Here is a 21,201-nt window from a genome sequence, read left to right on the forward strand (position 1 = left end):
CAGGCGTCATTTGAAGTATCAAGCTCGACGAAAATGGTTCACATTAGTGAATACTAATGCCATCTCTTAGAATTTTCAGGTACTTATCAGACTGCCTAGTACGCTTTTCTCTCTTTCTTTCATCAAATCTTTGATATAAAAAGTCCTCCCAGGAGTGGACTTCTCTTTTGCTGTAAGGGTATGGAGAGACGCCAATTTGTCAAAGGTTAAATATGAACATTTGGTTACACAAATAACCTTTGTATTTATGTCTTTTTTAATAAAAATTCTTTCCCGCTCATTATTAAAGGGGTTCTCTAGGAATTCGGTTTCATTTATATTTGTGAGATTGCGCAGACAGAGGAGATGTACTAGAGGAGGGATTAAAGAAGAACTGGTGTTGAATTCTGATAAGGTTGTGGTTAAAGAGGAATGAGGTTCAGTGTTGAGTAAAAGTAATCACTTTGTCTAGATCATTAATAATCATCAAGTCAATCCATGCACTAAAATGATCGGTGACATTAATGCTAATAAACTTTACATAAAGCGTAGTCACTCTTAAATAAAAAAAATGTTTAAAGAGGCTTTTAGTGCCCTAAAAATCTTGACTTCATGATAGATTCGAGATTTAAGGACTATACTAAAGAGACTGCTTTATTTTGCTAAAATTTTTTTAATAATATATTTTATAGTACAATTTTCAATGAACTGTCAATAGTTTTTTAATATTTACAAGACGTTGAAATTCGTGTCATCCAAGTTAGAAGTATTTTCTGAAATTTTTTTTTTTAAATAAAATTAATTGAAGGATTCATTTGCATGCAAACTGAAAGGAAGATAAAATAATTGAACTAATAGATATCTATTAGTTATTAACTAAAAATTATTCCAAGTTTATTATTAATATTCACCGGTATACCCGATTCATGGAGTTTCAAAGCTAAATTGACTGCGTGACTTCGAGATTGACAAGTTCTGCTGTTAATTCAACTTATTTTTATTTCAATTATGCATGTTTAATCTTTGTAATTTAAATATAAACTTTAAAATTAATCATAAAATTATAAGCTTTGCCAAAATTATTCTTATTTTATTAAATATTTAATAATTCTATATTTAAAAACTAATATTTCTATAAACTGAAGTTTATAGAAATAAAAAGCATGAAAAATGGACAATTTTTACTCGCAAAACGCAATTTTGTAACAATTAAAACTTAATTGACATAACTAGAGATCACTTGAAATAAAAAAATATAAATTATTCACACTAATAATGTATTTTAATATACGTTATTTGCGTGAAGATAATAAACGCCTACCTTACAACGCGTTTAGTGTTTGAATCAAAGAAACCTACCATGATTGTCATATTACGAAATTTTAATTTTTATATTAATAATAATATTAGAATAATTTCCAGTTATTACTAAAACTATTCTATTAGTTAGTTCATTATGTAAATGAATGCTGAAATTAATTTGGTTTTGAATGTACAAGTTTCAGGAAATATTGTTTACCTAATCCACAATACTTTCTAATATTCATTCACGTATTTAAAAAATATTTAGAGCACATGTACATTTGCAACAAAATTTCCTTTTAAATTATAAAAAAAATACAACAGTCGCTTTATTATTATTAAAGACTAACTTGTTACTTTCATTGAGAGTTTAATCAAGTTTGGTTTGCCAATGCTTTAAGTGATGCTTATTGAATGTCGTAGTAAAAAAATTGCAGGGAAAGGCTTTTTGCATACATTTTTTGCAACCTTTTTTAAAAATGACAGAGAAAAATTCCAATTTTCCTATGTGAGGCTATAAACCTCTATGGCTCTGAAAATTATTATATTTTCATTGTAAACTGTTTATTTGTAATTACACAGTCCCAATTCGCAATTCTGAAAGATTTACGACTTCCTACGGAAAACCAAAAATTTCATTATAAATCGTTCAATTTTCAGCAAAATACGCACATTTTCAAAAGACAGTTAATTTTTTGAATAAAACGGGTACATTTTAAACAATTATTTATATTTTCAACCAAAAATACAATATGTCAATTTTAAGAAGAAAACATTTATTTATAACAAAGAAAACGAATTCTAAACAAAACAGTTTAATTTGTTAACCAATGAGATGAATTCCCAACCAAATAAGGGAAGTTCAACCAAATATTCGAATTTTCAACCAAAAATAGTTTACGTAAATTTTAAGAAAAGAAAAATTTTCAACAAAAAAAACGAACTTTTAATCAAATATTTTAATTTGCCAAGCAATGAGATGAATTTACCACAAAACAGGTGATCCACCAAAAAAAGGGAATTTTTAGCCGACGTCATTTTTTAACCAAGACCAAAAAGACGAATTATCGACCAGGTGGATTAACTTTTTATCAAAAAAACTTTTTAAAAACTCGTTTTCAACAACATACATGAATTTTCTATCAAATGTTTCATTTTCATTTAAAAAAGATCAATTCTAAACCAAGTTATTGATTTCTTAACTAAACATTATGTATTTTTAATCAAAATAAAATATGTAGTTAAATTTGCAGTTGAAGACATTTTTTATCTAACAGAAACGAATTTTCAGCATAATAGATCAATTTTTAACTAGAGAGATGAGTTTTCGATAAAAAGAAAAATGAGTTTAAATTTCAACCAAGTAATTAAATTTTCACGCAAAATATGAATCATCTTTTAAAACTGTCCTAATTGTATTAGTGATTACAATACTGCAAGGAAGTTGCATTTTTAACCAATTATATGAAATTTCTATCAAAGGAAACGAAGTCTTAAAACAAAATCACGAATTTTGATAAAAAGGGTTGAATTGGAAGCAAGAAAAATTCTTCAGTCAAGAGAGAAAAATACATTAATAAAATAGTTAAATCTTCAAGCCAAAAAGGTCATTTTTTACAAAATAGTTGAATTTATAACCCGCAAATATGATTTTGTAACAAAATAGTGCAATTTTCAAGCCGAATATTTAAAAATTTTATATACTGTAGTAAATTTCTTATCAAATATCATAATATTAGGCTTCTCTATCAAAGGTAAATAATATTTAACCACAAATAGTTGCGATAAAATTACGATAAAATTGAACCAAAAAGATTAATTTGTTAATTAAGATGATACATATTCTACTAGATTAGTTAATTTTCCAGTTTAGGAAATAAATTTTCAACAAAATAAACCAAATGCTTAACAAAACAATTAAAGTCAATCAACAAGTCAGTTTTATTTCGAACCAAAGAATACGAAATTTTGTAACCAAAAGAGCTAAATTTTGGATGAAAAGAGTTGAATTTTCGACCAAGAAAGATTGTTTAGTCAAAAAAGACCAAAATATCAACAAAATATTTAAATTTTCAAGACAAAAAGCTAAATTTTCTACAAAAATTGAATCTTTAACCAGCAAATATGAACTTTTAACTAAGAAGTGGAATTTTCAATCCAAAAAGACGAGTTTTAAAACAACAAAAACAACTTTTTGACAATATTATTGAATTTTCAACAAAATAAATTAATTCTCGAAAAAATAGTAAAGTGTTCAACTAAAAATGTATTGGTATACTGTTCGACCAAAAAGAGTTCACTTTTATACACAAATAGTTGAATTTTTAAAAGTCAAATTTTCACGTAATTTAAAAAATAGAATTGTTACTGAAAAAGTTAAATTTTCGACAAAGGAATTTAATTTTGGACTAAAGATTTTAACTTTCAAGCATGTAGTTGGAATTACAACAGTAATAAAAAATAAATTTTCACCAAGATAGTTTAAATTTCAAGACACATAATATTTCTATAAAAAAGATTAATTTTCAAACGAATGAGAAACATAAAAGCAAATGAGAAAACATAAAACCAAAGTGATGAGTTCGTAACCAAAAATAATACATTATATATAGACTTTTTTAACAAAAAGAATTAACTCTCAACCAAATTAGTGGGATTTTCCACCAAAGAGAAGAATTGTCAAGAACAATTATAAATCTTTAGCTGAACTAGTTCACTTTTCGTTGAAAAAAATTATTTTTTCAATCAAAGGAAACGAATATAAAACTAAGAAAATTGATTTTTTTATTCTAAGCATGTTTTTATAGATTCATGCAGTTCAAACTTTCACTTCTGAAAGATTTGCAACTGTCCAGGAGCAACCAGGAATATTTCAGAACATTTTTTATTTTAGAATAGGAGAAAAATCACCTTTCCTATATTTTTCTGTATATATCAATAGCTCTTTAGATTTAATTTTCTTAGATTTAATATTCTTAGATTTAATTTCCTTACATTTATTTCGTTTAAGTATTCGTAAAAATGAATGATTTTTCATTTTAAAAAAGTTTGAAATTTTTTCAAAAGCTGAGTTTTGAAATTTCATTCGAATCATTCTGATGTCCAATATGCGGATCAAAGTAAGTTTGTTTTTTGTACGTGACTTTCGTATTTACAAAAGTAGCAAGCTGGCAGGAATGTGTTCAGTGAAATATAATTTTGCAAGAGTTCCACCTGTTTCCTTCAAACCAAATACATGACAATCATAAAACTTTATTTCACAATACGCAATCGTGACAAATTATCACTTTCGTAAATAAAATTTCCACATACACTACAAAGCTTCGGAAATTACGAGAAAAAAAATTAAAGGAAAACCCCTATTACTTTGACTAATTTTTTTAACGACATAGAAAAAATGATTACGCATCTTGCCAAAGCCATAATTAATGACAGCAAATAAGGCGACACGTCTTTCATCGTTTTGGGAAAAATTTCATTTTTGTAAGATATCTTTTTAGTGGATGAGCTGAGGGATTAAACATCAATTAAATTATTTATATTTATTTTGATGCTAACTTTTATGTTTCCTGAACATAACTGATAATTTTCGGAAAGCTATCATAGTGTTCAAAATTTTAAGGTTGTTTAAAGAAAAGATACAATTTTTTTTCGAACCTTTATATTTTTATAGAAACAGCAAAAGATTCGACTGAATCCTAAGAAGAAACTTGAGCATTGTTTTTATATAAGCGCGAATTTCTGAAAAATATTATAGAAAATTTTAAGAAAATTTTAAATTAGATTTAAATTAGATTTAGATTTAGAAATTTTAAATTATTAGATTTGAAATAAATTCGATTGAATTGATCATAATTTCTGCTATTTATGAAAATAATTTAAAAAAATATCTATACAATTTTTTATTCGGATTGAATTATTGATGAATTATTTGTTTAATTTTAGAATCTTTCTCAAATTTTGCACAAAATTGATTAAATTCACATATAGGTATTATTGAGGTGATCTCATAATGTATTGCAACATTTTGTGAAGTGCTCCTGTCCAATAATTGTTTCATGCTCTTTGGTTCCAGATGTTTTTTATATTCGTCGCTTTCAATTTTTTCGTGAATTTCAAAATTGGCTTGCCTTATATTTTTATTATTATTCAAATGATTATAAGTAATCTGTAATAATTGTACAATGTTAACTAAAGTATTATTTTTCTTATTATAAATTACCTAAAATATAGCACTTCGTGCTCATAAATGTTGTACAGAAAAAATATTGAAAATTGAATCCTAATTTACATTAGTGAATGGACTTTTATTTAATATAATCATAATAAAGATTGTAGAAATATGAAGAATACAATAATAAATATACTTTTACAGTTTAAATTGTATTATGACTTTTTTATTTATTTAATAGTGTCCAAACGATGTAAACCATCCATACTCAGTTAAAAGAAAATTTAAAAAATAATAGCTAACTTTATAAACAATAACATAAAGCTCTTAGCTTTGTTTTCATTTGTTTCATTAATTTAAAAATTGTTAATATGTTTTTTCTATACACTATACAGTCAGAAAAATAATTGTATGTATTCTATTTTATTTCATTTTTAAACGTTATCGGGAAAAAACTGCTTAAGCAAATAAAAATTGTTTAAACTAATAGAAATTCGTTAAAAATTTTAAAAAATGTACCAAAATTATTTAATTATTCAGAAAAAAGTGACAGAGGATACCAATTTGAGTAATGGGAAATATTCAAATTGAAATTAAAAAAATTTTAATTAGATTAAAATCCAATTTAAAAATCCTATTTAACGTCCAATAATCAAATTGATGCAAACTCTTGTTAAAAAACAAGAATCCAACGACCAAATTTGAACCACAATGAATAAAAAAAGATCATTTTCTACCTATTACATTTTTCTTTCCTTAATAATGGTATTGTACAAGTACCTCTTTTTCATTTATGACCGAACATTTTTTTTCAGATTGCAATAAGAGTTTCTCCTTTTTTTGTGTCCAAATTTGGTCCTTAGATTCTTGTTTTTTTTTCAACAGGAGTTTATATTCAAATTATACATTAGTAATTATTTGTATGAAAAAGATGACAGAAATTGTTAAAAATTAACAATAATACGCAAAAATGTAATTTTTATTTTTGGGTCATATGTGCGGTGCTGAAGGGGAGGGTGAGGATGGGTTAAAAATAAAAGTTATTAGTATTGTTTTATTTCGTAGATACTCCTCTCCAATCCCTAAAATGTTGGCACGTTTCGATGAAACCCTGAAGGGGTGACTTGCCCTGTAACTCGAACACCGGTTTTTTACAACCATAAGATATTATATCTTTGATATAGGGCGCAACAAATTTTTTTCAAATAAGTTGTGTTTTGCAGAATAACAGATTTTTTAGTAAAAGAAAGTACATTCTAATATATACTTTCCTTGCATTTTTCAGTTATTTTAATTTTTACGTGAATACAGAAAGTGCAAGATAATGATCATATATAAGTATATAGCAAATAATGAGAGCCTACGTGCTCCATACATAATAATACCTTGTTTTTTATCAATTTATTTGACTGCATTTATCATCAGGGTTAGGTAAATTTTAATAATCGTATCGAGTTTCCTGGTGCAGCTTAGAAATCGTCAGTATAATTAGCTGTGATTTTGTTAACAATTTCGCAGTTATTCTGACGAATTAAACCCTTCAATAGAAAGAATAAAGGTTCTTTTTGGCACTTTGCTGCTCATTATTGCATCTTTTCTGCTTGATTCAATTGGTAAGTGCAATTATATATATACATGTATTCATAAATTTTCAAAATTTCAAAAGATTACTCTCGGGATTTCCAATACGATGGCGATACCATAAGTTCTATACCAATATATTTATCGAAGAGAAAGAGATTATTCAGAAAAAGATCACCTATATTGTTTATTCATTTTCTGTTCAGAGGTTAAGAAAAATTATGTGTGTTAAAAATTATTCATTTTTAAGTAATCTTAAGTGAAAAAGTAGATAAAAAAATTAATATTTCCGAACAAACCGAAAATTTCTAGCATTATTGAAAGATGATATTATTAAAAATAATAATAAATAATTTAAACAATTATGTTTCTTAACTTTAATTAAATATTACCTCACGCTAAGTGACAAGTTGACAAAAAGTGGACATTTCTAAAAAAACGGCCCCTTCCAAGCATTACTATAGTAGAATATAGTTATAAACAATAATTATTCATTTCAACAAATATTTTTAATAATTTTTATTAATTTTTACCTTCCTGTAAGTAAAAAATGTACAAAAAGTTCAATATTCAGAAACCTCTGCAACTATCTAGTGTTATTCAAACAGAATATTATGAAAAATAATAATAAATTGTTTAAACCATTATTTTTGTCAACTTAAATTAATTATACTTTAATACTTATATCAAATATACTTTTATACTTTTTAGAATTATTCTAAGAAAATATTATTAAAAAAACACAATTCTGAAAAGACTCCTAATGAGCCTAGGGTGCGGTCTTTTGGATCTCTCGCTTCGTGTTCGATCTTTTCTGACTGAACAATACTCTTTTATTGTAAAACAAGAATTTCGAAATTTAAGATTTAAAAGTAAACAATCTTTATTTTCAATTAAAATTCTAGAAATATTAAAGATGATAAATAAACATGTTATAAGTATCATATCATGCAGTTTCAAGTGAAATTCAGAGTGATTAGATAGATTTCTTTACTGAAAAATCTTATTTTTGTAAAAAAAATCAATGTTATTTTAACCGAAAATAGTTGAATTGCTTTAAATATTGTAAATATAGCTCCTCTAAAAAATCAAAGATTCTTAAATTAGCAGTTTGAAACTAAGTAGTCAAAAATAAATAATTTTTAAATTAAGCATTAAGATTTTAAAATGATATTACACTGGGCCCGCGATTTACCGGAACCTGATATACCAGATAAGATGGTATAATGGGGCGAAATAAAGGTCTTTACAAGGTCAGCAGAGTTGCGCAGTTTGTGGTTCGACACTATAAGAAGCCACAAGTAAAAAGGAGAAAAACGGTTTGGAGATCCTTGATTAACTGCAAGGTCCATTGAGGCCAAGCTCGAAACCTCCGGTAAATCGCGGCCCTAGTGTAATTCTAATCTAAGTGCAAAACCAAGTTCAGAACTAAGTTTAAATGCAAGTTCCAAGTAAATGGTCTTTTCTGACACTTCATGGTAATGCCGCATCCCACGAACATTCTAAGAATAAAATGAAAATATTCGTTGAGCGTTTCTTGAAAAATTCGAGTTTTTTATTTAGTTACTGAGAAATAAAATAAATTTTTATCAGATCATATCGATGGGTTTTACGATGAATAGGCTATCTTTCCGTCACCTTTAAGAATTAGGCTAACTATGTCTCTATGTTTGACCAAGTTTAAATAGATGTTATTTAACATAAATATTAACAAGGGTTAGTTTGAAATAAGCTTTCTGATATTAATTTTAAAAAATCCGTAAATTCAATTTATAAAGACGTAATCCAAGAAAGTAGTTGCAAAAGGAGAAAAGGCTGGAAAAGGAAGATGATTTGAGGAAATTATCCCTGCCCCGACTCAGCCTGTCCCTTTTTCTAGCCTTCCTAACTAAATCTTTCTGTTACCAGTCATAAGCCCCTCCCCCCTTCCTCCGAAATATTGAAACATTGTACGAATGCGACCTAAATTATTTCTGTGACTAGTTACAGGAGTGTCTTACCATGGTTTAAATTATTTATTTGGATGATCAGTAATCACAGGAGCACCATAGTTTCTTTATAGGCATTATAAAAATGGTGAACCACCACAATAAATATTTTTTCTTACTCAAATTTTGTCCAAATTACACCAAAACCACAATTTAGTCACCCGCGGTTCAGTTATTCCTAGAAATGCTGGCCCACGCAGTTTCTCATGGGGTAGGGCGAGAGCGGTTGCGAATGTTGCTTTGGTAGGGTCGCAGTGCGCGAATACTCAATCGAGTATATTGCACAATATTATATATTCCAATGCGAAACGGTTCAGGTGGTCCTGGCTGTTCATGTTTCGATTCCCCCGATTTAGTCCTAAGGCTATTTACAGGCAACCCCCGCACTGGAAATAAACCGAGAGTTGGGTATTTTCCGCTTATTTCTACTTTAATCTTAAAATGTTCATATGAAGCCATACTACTATAAAAAATTAAAGTATATAATTTACTTCACACTTTTATTTAAACTTGGCTCAGCCGCTGCGTAAAGTCAGCGGAAAAATATAAGTCTTAATGCGGACATATTAAATAAATTAATGGTAAGTTATTATATATAATTTCTAAATGAACATGAATATGCTTACCCACGAGAACTAGAAAAATCGTGTAAACCAGATTGCAAATTGCGGTCTCTACTCGTACTAACATAACTCTTACGGGCTGATCCGGGCCAGGAATTCGCAGAATTATTGAATGAAGTCCATGGTTCAAAATTAAAGAGAGATTGCTTTCCTAATCGATAGCCATGGCCTGGAAAATCAGCTCCATCTCCGACGTAAGTTTCCTTCCTGTGGTCTTCGACCTGACGTTGATCAGAATTGAGTTCAAGTCAGACATTGTGTGTCAGGATCGTTGCAAGTAGTCACCTTCAAAGGTACCCCATTTGGATAATTGTTTTTAAATTCCGAAGGAAAATACCCATCTAAGATATCTCGAATAAAGCATTGCGTCAGTGGATCGCTGTAGGAACGTAATCGGCCTCCTTCAACTATCAATCCATTCTTGTAGAACTTTAGATTCATGCATTTTGGCATCTTGTAATCATAAAAAGAATCTAATTTAAAAACTCAAAAATGCAAATTGAGGCTGTGTCTGGAAAAAGTCCAAAAGTCCAAAACTTCTTGATTATAAAGAATAACTTAAAACTAATTATTTACTTTGAACATTGCACCAGCACCATCCTGATTGTGCTGTACCTGAACTTCATCTTTACCTGCTGCAATATTAAGTTCCTCAATATTTGTCTTCAATTGACTATAACAGCTCTGTATGTAATCTCTATATATAAAGTAAATAATATTTTTAATAATCAGTGTATAATTGAATAAATTGTTGATAATATGGGGCCGTCCATAAAGTAGGTTATCAATTTGAAGGGGAAAGTTTAATAATAATTGAATAAATTTAAAAATCACTCTCAAATTATTTCAGACTTCATACTCATTCCCCGATTACCCACTTTTCTCATTTTTTAAAAACAATTCCTCTTTTTCCCCGTGTTTTCCAGAAAGTTCCAATTTTTCTCTCCATTTCACCTACTGCCCTCTCACTGCTGTGGCTCTCAACCGGCATCTTCTGCATTATGTTACAGGAGTACATACTTTTAAATTGAATAGTGCACTCTTAGAAATTCCCTCTAAACGAAAAATTCGGTTCTTTAATCGTTAAAGTAGAATAATTTAGAAGCAGATTCGTTTCACTCTTAAACGATCTAATTTAACGCTAAAAGTATGCTCTTTAATGGTTAAACGATTGTATTTTAAAAGCACGATCATGCGATTCCACGCATGCGCACACGCATGCGCGAAAAGTTATTTTTCGATAAGAGTACGTCCCATTTTAACCGTTGAAGTGCACCTTCTACGCGTTAAATTAGAATCGCTCATCGTTGAAACGATTCTTGGTTAAACGACTCGCACTTTAACCCTTAAAGGATCTGTTTTCAAGCTTAATTCTCAAACGATGGCACTTTGACCATAAAAGTATTCCTTTATCGTTAAGATGAATTTTCTGAGAGTGTGTATGTACTCTGTTGCGCCCTTCCATGGAGGTCGAGTCGAAGGAGCTTTGACGTGTTCAAATGGGACCATCCATAAATCACGTGACGCTAATTTTCATAAAAATAAACCCCCCCTTCCCTCGTGACATAGTATGACATTTTTAGAACCCCCGACCCCTGCTGCACGTGACAAAATTTTTGTTGTCTCCTCCTTTTTTCTTAGTTTAACAAATAATAAACGATATTTAAAAAATTTCAGTTAATGATTATAGAATAAGCTGGATAATAACTCTTATTATCACTTGTATAATAATTCGCATTAATCCCCTTTCTGTGTTACTTTAAGAAATGTCTATACTATTTATACTAAATATATTCATACTAAATTAAATATGTATGGAGTCTAATTGTCAATGAAACATGTGGGTTTCTTTTTTTATGATTTGCATACTTTTTGTATACCAGGGGTGTTAAAGTTTGCCAGTTTTACTTATAGATGTCGCTAGAGATATGTATACATTTCTATGATTTGGCATCTAAGTCATATTTTTCTATGGACAATAACCTTAAAAAATACACAATTCCATTCTGCCAACATAATAGCATCATAATTGTTTATCTCAGTGAATATGTCGAGTTTCCTTCCAAGTAAATCGCATTTGCGGCATTCGTTGCTTTTCTTATTTCATCAAAAGAAGAAAGCAGTTGAAACTCATCGATTGCTGGTAGAAACTTATAGTGAACATGCTCCAGTGATTAGAACATGTGAGACATGGTTTCGTCAATTTAAAAGTGGAGATTTTGATTTAACAGACAATGAACATCCTGGTGCAGCGAAAAAGTTCGAAGACGAGGAATTGCAGGCGTTATTGTAGAAAGACCCAACCCAATCGCAACTACAATTGGAAAAACACTAAATGTGATTCGAGGAGCAATTTTCCAACGTTTAAAAGCCATGGGAAAAATCCAAAAGTATGGAAAATGGGTACCACACCAACTGAACGATAGACAAATGGAAAATCGAAAAACCATTTGTGAAATGCTGCTTGAACGGTTCGAAAGGAAATCTTTTCCGCATCGAATTGTCACGGGGGACGAAAAATAGATTTATTTCGAGAACCTGAAGCGGAAAAAATCATGGCTTTCACCTGGTGACGTCAGCCCATCGACTCCAAGGCCAAATCGCTTTGGCTGTAAGACAATGCTCTGTGTTTGGTGGGACCAGTGTGATGTGGTGTACTTCAAGTTATTAGAACCTGGTGAGACGGTCAATACGAATCGCTACCGACAAGAAATTATCAATCTGTATCATGCGTTGATCGAAAAATGGCCGGAATGGGCCCGAAGACATGGCAAAATTATCCTACAACATGACAACGCACCGTCTCATACCACTAAAGTGGTGAAGAACACATTAAAAGCATTGAATTGGGAAATATTATCGCACCCGCCGTACTCTCCAGATCTTGCCCTGTCCGACTATCACCTTTTCTCATCGATGGGACACTCACTCGCAGAGCCACGCTTCGCCAATTTTGAAGAAGTCGAAAAATGGCTCGTCGAATGGTTTGCCTGGAAAGAGAAAAAGTTTTTTTGGAATGGTATCCATGATTTGCCTGAAAGATGGGCAAAATGTATAGAATCCAATGGTCAATCTTTTAATTTATAATTAATCTATTTCTTTCGAAATTTCTCTTTTTTGGTGAAAAATTAATTTTTTTGGTCGAGAATTCAGATTTTGGTTGAAAAGGCGCTGTTGTATTTCTATCCACATCAACTGCATATCAGGCGAATTTTGCATGTCTGGTGGGAAATAGTTTTTAATTTCATTCTTCAAAAAAATGCATGCTTTATTGACAAGTGGATTATTTTGAACAAAATAAATGCATTTTAAATTAAAAAAGATAAATATACAGCAAAAAATAAAATAGTTATATTTTCAGTTGAATTCAAACATATTTAGACTCTATACATATATAATTTAGTATAAATATATTTAGTATGAATAGCATTAAAATTTCTTTAAATAACGTACATTACTGTGCATTGCATTTGCCCAAACATCTGAACACGGCAACGCGCCTTCGACTCGACCTCCATGGTAAGGCGCAACAGAGTTTATAGACTATTCCACTTAATGTATTCCTGTAACATAATGCAGAAGGCACCGGTTGAGAGCGACAGTACTTCAAGATCCAGACCAGCGCTCAACAATAGAAAAAGGTCGTCGAGAGAAAAGGTAAGTCGCGATACCATGAGATCGTCTTAAACCACCTTTTCCATTTCTACATTCTCATCATTTATGATTGGGAAAGTATTAGAATTATCCGAAATTTGACACCACAGTTTTTCAACGGATCTCCAGGTTTCAGGGCCCCCTGAATCTGAAAATCAACTTCTTACGATGACTTCTGTCTGTCTGTCCGGACGTCCGTTCGCAAACGTGATAACTCTCGTAAAAATAAGCGGATCAAATCGAAATGTAGCACACTTTTTTCAGGTCCTTAAAGAAAGGATGAGTTCCGTAATTAGCCATTTTAAATAACAATTCAAAAAGTTAGACAATTTTCAAAATTTTTAGGACAATTTTTTTAGATTTAAAAATTTAAAAAACGGCTATTTTTAGTATTCAGAAAGCCAAACAATTTATTCTAATGGCTTCTTTTCGATAAAATGAAAAAGATTAGAGTCATAGCATTTAGATCATAACAACTTTTCGGATATTCTTGAAAAATCGAAAATTCAAATTATGATGTTGCAAAAAATAATGCAAAATTCCATTTTGTGGTCAAGCTATGCAATATACGAAAAATGATGAAAGAAAAAAATTGTAATGCCAAACAAGAGCTACAAATTCGTTAAAAATCAATTCTTGATAGGACGCATATTTTTTGCTTTATTCGCTATAATTTATTGCATTCGCATCAGTTATGATTGAGAAAATATTGGAATTGTCTGAAATTTTACACCACAACATTGGTCATTTTGTTTTTATTTATCGAAAGTAGTATGCAAAAAATCGAAAATTCCAATATCACGCGAAAATACTCCAGATTCGTAAAAAATCTAAAACAAGAATTGTAGGATATTTTGTTTTATCCATAAAAATAATATGACACACATTTAAAAATGTCTATCAAAAATCGTTGCCTAGCGCGAGTGTCACAGGCCTACAGAGCTTTGAGAAGCTGAATCTTTAAATATACTTAATTAAGTAGAAAATTCACAACATGAAGACCCAAACAAATACCGCGATTTAAAAGAAATCTTTTTGATAAAGTTATATTCAAGCACCCCAAATGCAAAGAAAAAATATCCGAGCGCGAAGCGTGAGAGTCAACAGATGCGCGCCCCAGCAGCACTCAAACTTGCGAGCAGCGAGCGATGAAAAAACTAAAAAATGTGAAAAACTATTGGTTTTGAAATTTATCTATTTTGGTATAAATTTAAATATTTTTGCTTGAAGTATAAACTATTACATTTTTTGTTTGAGAATTGATATTTTCGGTCAAGGATTCAACTTTATGATTACAAATTAAAAAATTTCTTTGAAAATTCAACTTTTAGTAAAAAATAAAACTTTTTGTTGAAAATTCCTATTTCTGGGGTGAAATTTTGACTATTTTGTACCAAATTCATGTATTCGGTTAAAAATTATTTTGTTTTTTTTGTAGTGGATTAATCTTCTTTGTCCAAAATTAATCTTTTGGTTCAGAAATTCAACTACTTAGTTCGAAATTCATTTTTTGGTTTTAAATTAACCAAATTCATTTGAACAACTTCCTTTAAACAACAACTATTTGGTCAGAAATTAAAAAATTTCTTTGAAACTTTAAATTGTTTCGCACAAAAAGAATATATTTTGTTAAAAATTTGTCTTGTTCTGTATAAGATTAATCTTCTTTGTTCAACATTTAACATTTTTTTAAATATAATTGGTTGAAAATTGTTTTTTTTCGAAAATTAATGTTGTAAAGTAAACATTTATCTATTTTACTTTTTAGGTTGCAAGCTTAACTATCCTTTCATTTCATCTGTTTTGATAGAAATTTAACTACTTTTTTTTATTCGGTTTTATATTAAAATTAATTATTCTTAATAAACATTTAACTATACAGTTTTTGGTTGGCAATTAATATCTTTTAGTATTCAAAATTCCACTTCACTGTTAAAAATGTAACTATTTTGTAAAAATCTTATTTTTTGTTCGAAAATTTAACTGATGTATTCAATATTCGTCTTTTTGAATTGAACATTCATTTTTATGGTAGATAAGTAATAGTTTTTGGTAGAAAATTTATATTTCTTAGTTTAAAATAAGCCCTTTCGCTGAAAATACAACTGTCTTCAAAAAAGTAGTATCTTTTTTTATTGAAAATGTTACTATTAGATTGAAAGTTTAAATATTTAGATGAAAATTTTTCCCTTTCCCTTGGAAGTTCAACAATTTGGTTGAAATTTGTTTCATCTCTTGAATGAAGAATTTCTCTTTGTGGAAAATTTCATTTAAAAACTATGATTGTTGATGAGAGGGGCGGGGATGGCGAGTCAAAAAAAGTTTTAAATCGTTAGCATAGTTAATGGACGGCCCTTAAAGTATTTAATTACTGTGAAAATGACTCCATAAGATTAGATTTGCTGTTTTGGTTTCCAACCCATACCAAACCATAATCGGCAAGAAATTTCTGAAATATCAGATAAGTTTTTATATTTTAATAAAATTGCTATCTCTATTTCTCGAATGTCAAACCTCCATTTCAAACATTCTATTTTCCAAAGTCCGACATCTTTTGAAAAGATAATCCGATTTTACAATCTGGGTTTGACGTTGTTGCTCTTCCTTCTTACGATTTGAAATCTGAATTTTAATTTTTGTCTGTAAATCTTTGTTCTATAAATGAGAAAAGAAAATTGAATTTTTAAGATTCTTGCAAATTAATTAATTCCTCATCTTTAATATTTTTATCTCTACCTTGCGTTTTAAGGTCCCAATTTCTTGATCCTTCAATTTTAATCGCTCTTCTGCTTTTAAAAACATCGACTGAATTTTTTTAATCTGATTGGTTGCAAGATATAATTGTTTTGTTAGCATACCAATCAATTCATTTTCTGCAAATGGTGATAAATAAAGATATGAAAAAATAAAAAGAAGCGATAAATCGCTTTGACATTAATCATAATCATGTAAAGTTTGTTCGCAATCATTTCCGAAGTCAATTTGTTTCTGATATTATGTGATAACATTTTTTTATTAAGCAACAAAACTTTACAAATTAAGCTTTTTTCATTAAAAAAAATAAATAAAGGGCCACTTGAATATTTTCAAACATGCATGAAACATCATACCTTCCTCGATGGTTTTTTTAGGTTGTGAATCGAAAGACCTCGATGGATTTTTACTAAGCTTTTGGACAGTCACATTAGTACCAGAACTCTGTAAAATATAGAAAAAATAAGTTTATATACGAAGACATTTTTTATTTAATATACATAACAATTTTTTTCAATTAACCTCTTTAAGAGTTTCGTTAAACCTTTTCTTAGATTCTTCAGAGAAATTAGATTCCAGCAATTCAGGTAATCCTCCCAATCCTAAGAAATTAGAAGCACTTGAGGGTTGTTTCATTATTCTAAAATAAAATTAATATACAAAATACGAAATTATTATAGGTTAAGAATTAAACATTTAAACGAAAGTTTGTCAAAGATAATAAATTTGAACTTTTTATATCTATTCAGAGAATCCTTCTTTTTCGTTAAGAATTCTTAGAAATAAAATTTAATCCGTTTTAATAATTAAATAATAATAATGTAACATACTTTTCAATATAGTCCGTAGGATTTTTTTTTGGTTGTTTCGATATTTTCTTTCTTGATAATGTTGATAAATTTTTATTACTCATTGTGAACATAAAGTTATTTATCAATGTGTTTGAAAACATTTACAGTTAACAAAATTTTCTTCATTAGTTCCAAAAGCTATAATCCAATGTTTGTAAATCAAAAGTGACAACAAAATCAAAAAGGTGTCTATAAGAGAAAATAAAAGATTCTTAATGCAGGGTTATTACGAGACCTTGATGCTGTCACTCTCGATACAGAATTATGCAAACTTCATGAAGAATAACGAAACCAAATTAAATCCTGAATTTTAAATAAATTTCTGCGTAGCCTTCATTAACTTTTCAGCTTACATATCAACTTATTTCTTTGTATTATTCATCAGCATATCATTATTAAAAAATGTCTGGCTTCTATTACTTAATTCGTATAGATTAATTTAAATATAATGAAATCTTCTCTATTTTCTATTCGTAAGTTTTAAACAGGACAAAATTATAGTTTAGAATAAGTAGAATAAAAAACATGTATTACACAAGTTCATGTCTTTTTTATATGTATGACGAATTATCGAATTAAAATGTGTGCTTACATGTAAATTAAAATAAAAGTCTAAAAAGTTAAATCGGGTTTCATACAACTTTAATTTAAAATAAATTTCAGTTTCAATTTTAATTTCAGTTTTATTTTCAATTTCAATTTTAATTTCAATTTAGATTTCAATTTCAATTTTAATTTTAATTTCAATTTTGATTTCAATTTTAATTTTAATCTTAATTCGCTTTCAGTCAATTATACACCAGTACTTTTTCAAGGAGGTGATTTGTACGGCTCAATCACCTTTCAATTCTTCAATATTTAAAAGTTTTAAAGATTTAAAATTGAAAATTTTTCAATTTTTAAGAATTAATTTTAAAATGAAAAATCTTTCCATTGTGAACAGGTCCACCTGTAATGAAGATATTTTTATGAGCAATATTGACTTGCATAATAGAAATATCTGGGAAACTTAAAAATACGAGATTTCTCGCTTATATTCTTTTGTTGTCAGATACCAAAAATTCTTGTTTCTATTGGAGAGTAGAATATTTAATTAAAAGTATGCGAACATTTTTTTAAATATGATTTTAAAGAATGCTTTCACTGTGCATTAATTTTTGAATTACTTTTTGATCACTCTTGATTCATATGTTTAGATTTGAAATATTTGTCTTGCTCAAATATTGATCCAGTTCAAACTTTGGCAGAGCGTTGAATCATCAGAAATAAATTTATTTACAATTTTTTCTCCAAAGATTTCCTATTACATGACTATGAATCCAAATTTAAAAAAAATCATAAATAGCTCGTTTAAAGAATCCTCAAGGGCAAATTTCGACGAATTTTATAACGATTTTCGTGGATATCAAGAGATTTTACGAGATTTCGAAATATTTGAAAAAAGTCATGGAATTTGAAAGGATTTAAAAGGAATACCTGTAATACCGAAGTATTTTCAAGAATTTGGAAAAATATCAGAAGATTTTATCAGGATTTCGAATATCTAAAGGGCTCTACATAAATTTCATAAGATTTCGAAAGATTTGCAAATACATCAAATAATTTTAACATATTTAAAGGGATTCAAAGGGGTTTCGATGATTTGATGGAATTTGAAAGGATTTTAAAAAAATATAAAAAATGGAAAAGAACATCCACGAATTTATGAGAATTTCATGAAAAATAACAAGATTTAACGGAATTTCAAAGGAATTCCGAAAATTATAAAGGATTTTAAGGGATTTCGAGGATTGATCTTAATATATTAGAGGGGATTTATAGAGATTTGGAAAGTTTTCAATGAATTTTAAAGGTATCTTGCAAGGTTTGGAAATAATTCACAGAATTTTAACCAATTTATAGAGATCTTAAGCGATTTTCACAGGTTTTAAAGAATTATAAGATATTTTATGAAGTTTTGGATATTTCAAGGATTTTCACCGTTTTTAATTAGTTTTGAAGAATTTTAAAAAAATTTCAAGACAATTTCAAGGTAACTTATGGGATTTCAATAGATTTTATGTGATAAATGTATTTTCACGAATTTCAAAGGTTTTTAAGGGATTTTTATAAATTTCAAAGATGTTTCCATGAGTTCACGGGATTTTAAAGAATTCGAAAATATTTAAAGATAAATCAAAGGATTGCATGTTATACAGGAGTATTCTACGAATTTTAAAGGATACCATGGTATTTCAACGAGATTTTGAAGATATTAACGGACTTAAAGAGATTGTCAAATATCTGAAATGATTTTAAAAGATAACGACTTTAAGAGATTTGAAAGGGTTTTCTTGATTTTACGGGATTTGATTTTACGGGATTTCAAAGATTGTTAAGAGATAATAAAATAAGTAACGTGATTTAAAAAAATTCCTCGTGATACATAAGTATATCCATGATTTTGCGGGATTTCAAAGAATTGTTAAGGATTTTAAAAGATTATAAAGTACATCCAAGGATTTTAGGAGAGTTCGTGATATTTCAAAAGATTAAGCGGAATTTGAAAGGATGACCGAATAATTTATGGAATTTTAAATGACTTTTAAGAATTTCAAGAGATTTTATTACAGTTGAGCAGTCGTTAGTTTAAATTTTGAATACAAATTTAGGCACGCTTGCAATATTGGACCGACCTAAATTCCTTAGATTTAAAAAAAAATGTTAATACGATTACTCCTTTTATGTAGAAAAATAGATCCTGATGTCAAGTAGAACCTTCGAAATTCGATTTATTACAATCTTCGAACTACTCAGAATTTTCGTATTCAGTTAGATGTGTTATATTTTTAAAAAATTGAGTGTTAAAATTGGGTCCAATTTTTTACGAAAAATTCGGTTCCATTTTTAAAGCTCCTTTCAATTTTAAACCTAAAAACTACAAACAACGAGGAGATTTTGTTCGGAAAGGGAGGAGGTACTCTATTTTTATTATAAATTCAAAGATTTAGGCCTTAAATAAACAAAAAAACTAGAAATATATATATAATCATTTATTTCATAAACATATTATTTTATCTGTACATTTAGTTGAAAATTCAAAAATTAAACTGTTTTGTTGGTGGAAAGTTTGCCTGTTTATTTAGAAATGCATAAAGTTTTATCAAATTAAACTCTTTAGACGGTTTATTTAGAAAATTTCAATGGTTTTGAAAGGACTTTAGAAAAGATAATTTTCTTAAATGCTCCTTCGCGACATTTTTTAGGACTCAGGAAATGTGATGTAATTGTAAAAAAGTCTAAGGTGTGAAGCTCGCTTTGTCATTTCAATCAGTTTCAAAAAGACTTTAGAGGTACTGGTCGTGTACCCCGAGAATGGGGAAAAAAACAAATAGAACATTCTAAATTTTGAATATTTGTTCTTTTTATAATTGTGTTTCCTTATGCAGAAAATAAAAAATCCGGAAAGCTACGTAAAGATAAGTTATTTATATCAATTCATTATAATTTTGTCATGATAAAGAAATTTTAAACCTAAAAATTACAAACAACGCGGATATTTTTGTCCGGTAGGGGTTCTCTCTTTTTATTACAAATTCAAAGATTTAGGCCTAAAATAAACAAAAAAACAAAAAATAAAGACATCTGGTGACCATCTCAGCATAAAAACATAAACCCAAGATGACTCTCTCGGTTCCAATTGTGCCCCCCCCCTCCAAACCCATCGTTATTAACTGCAGTTTGGTGGGACGGAAGTTACAACTACAATCTCCACCATATGACGAATTTCTACTAAAATTGGACATGATTTCGCCTGAAAAAAAAAGGAATGCGAAAGTAAAAACATAGAAAACGGGGTGTTAAAAGGCGGCCTTTGAAATATGGTCAGGAGTAGATAGTGAATCACATGGTAGGCTAGAAGTAGGTCTGATTTTGAATGAAAGAGCGAAGCAGCATCTCGGAGATCATGATTTCATAGCTCCCAGACTAATGAGGGCTAGAATAAAAGTAGGAATCAAAAGATTATTCAGTGATCCCAGAGAAGTAAAAGACGTCAATTTCCAGAGTTGCGCCTCTATCTCTCGCACTACGAATTTTTCCTGGATACTTTTGCGACAACTCTAATCATCCTGACCAGAAGGTCACTCATGCATTTTATATTGTCTAAAACGAGAAGTGCCAAATTTTCTGGAATTGCGATTATCGGACAGCAATCTACTTGTACGAGGGTGGATTGATAAGTTTCCGGCCTGACCAAGAAAAACAACGTTTTTAAGAATTTTTTTTTTATTTCTCAACATAATCTCCTCCAAGGCTGA

The 21,201-nt window shown here is 29.0% G+C and overlaps 1 protein-coding gene across 1 annotated transcript in view; it reads right to left on the reverse strand.

The window, feature by feature from the left end:
- LOC117178297 overlaps nt 1–16,901 on the reverse strand; it is a gene marked incomplete at its 5' end in the record, with an annotated part of 45,389 nt that extends 28,488 nt beyond the window's left edge. The window contains 9 exons of the mRNA XM_033369664.1: nt 9,648–9,865; nt 9,930–10,097; nt 10,221–10,341; nt 15,671–15,747; nt 15,813–15,953; nt 16,035–16,171; nt 16,409–16,496; nt 16,575–16,654; nt 16,883–16,901. Of these exons, the coding sequence (XP_033225555.1) occupies nt 9,648–9,865; nt 9,930–10,097; nt 10,221–10,341; nt 15,671–15,747; nt 15,813–15,953; nt 16,035–16,171; nt 16,409–16,496; nt 16,575–16,654; nt 16,883–16,901 (1,049 nt within the window). The remainder of the gene's footprint in view (nt 1–9,647; nt 9,866–9,929; nt 10,098–10,220; nt 10,342–15,670; nt 15,748–15,812; nt 15,954–16,034; nt 16,172–16,408; nt 16,497–16,574; nt 16,655–16,882) is intronic.
- Between the last annotated feature and the right edge of the window lie 4,300 nt (nt 16,902–21,201).

This window comes from Belonocnema kinseyi, chromosome 8, assembly GCF_010883055.1.
Source record: "Belonocnema kinseyi isolate 2016_QV_RU_SX_M_011 chromosome 8, B_treatae_v1, whole genome shotgun sequence".
Taxonomy (NCBI): domain Eukaryota; kingdom Metazoa; phylum Arthropoda; class Insecta; order Hymenoptera; family Cynipidae; genus Belonocnema; species Belonocnema kinseyi.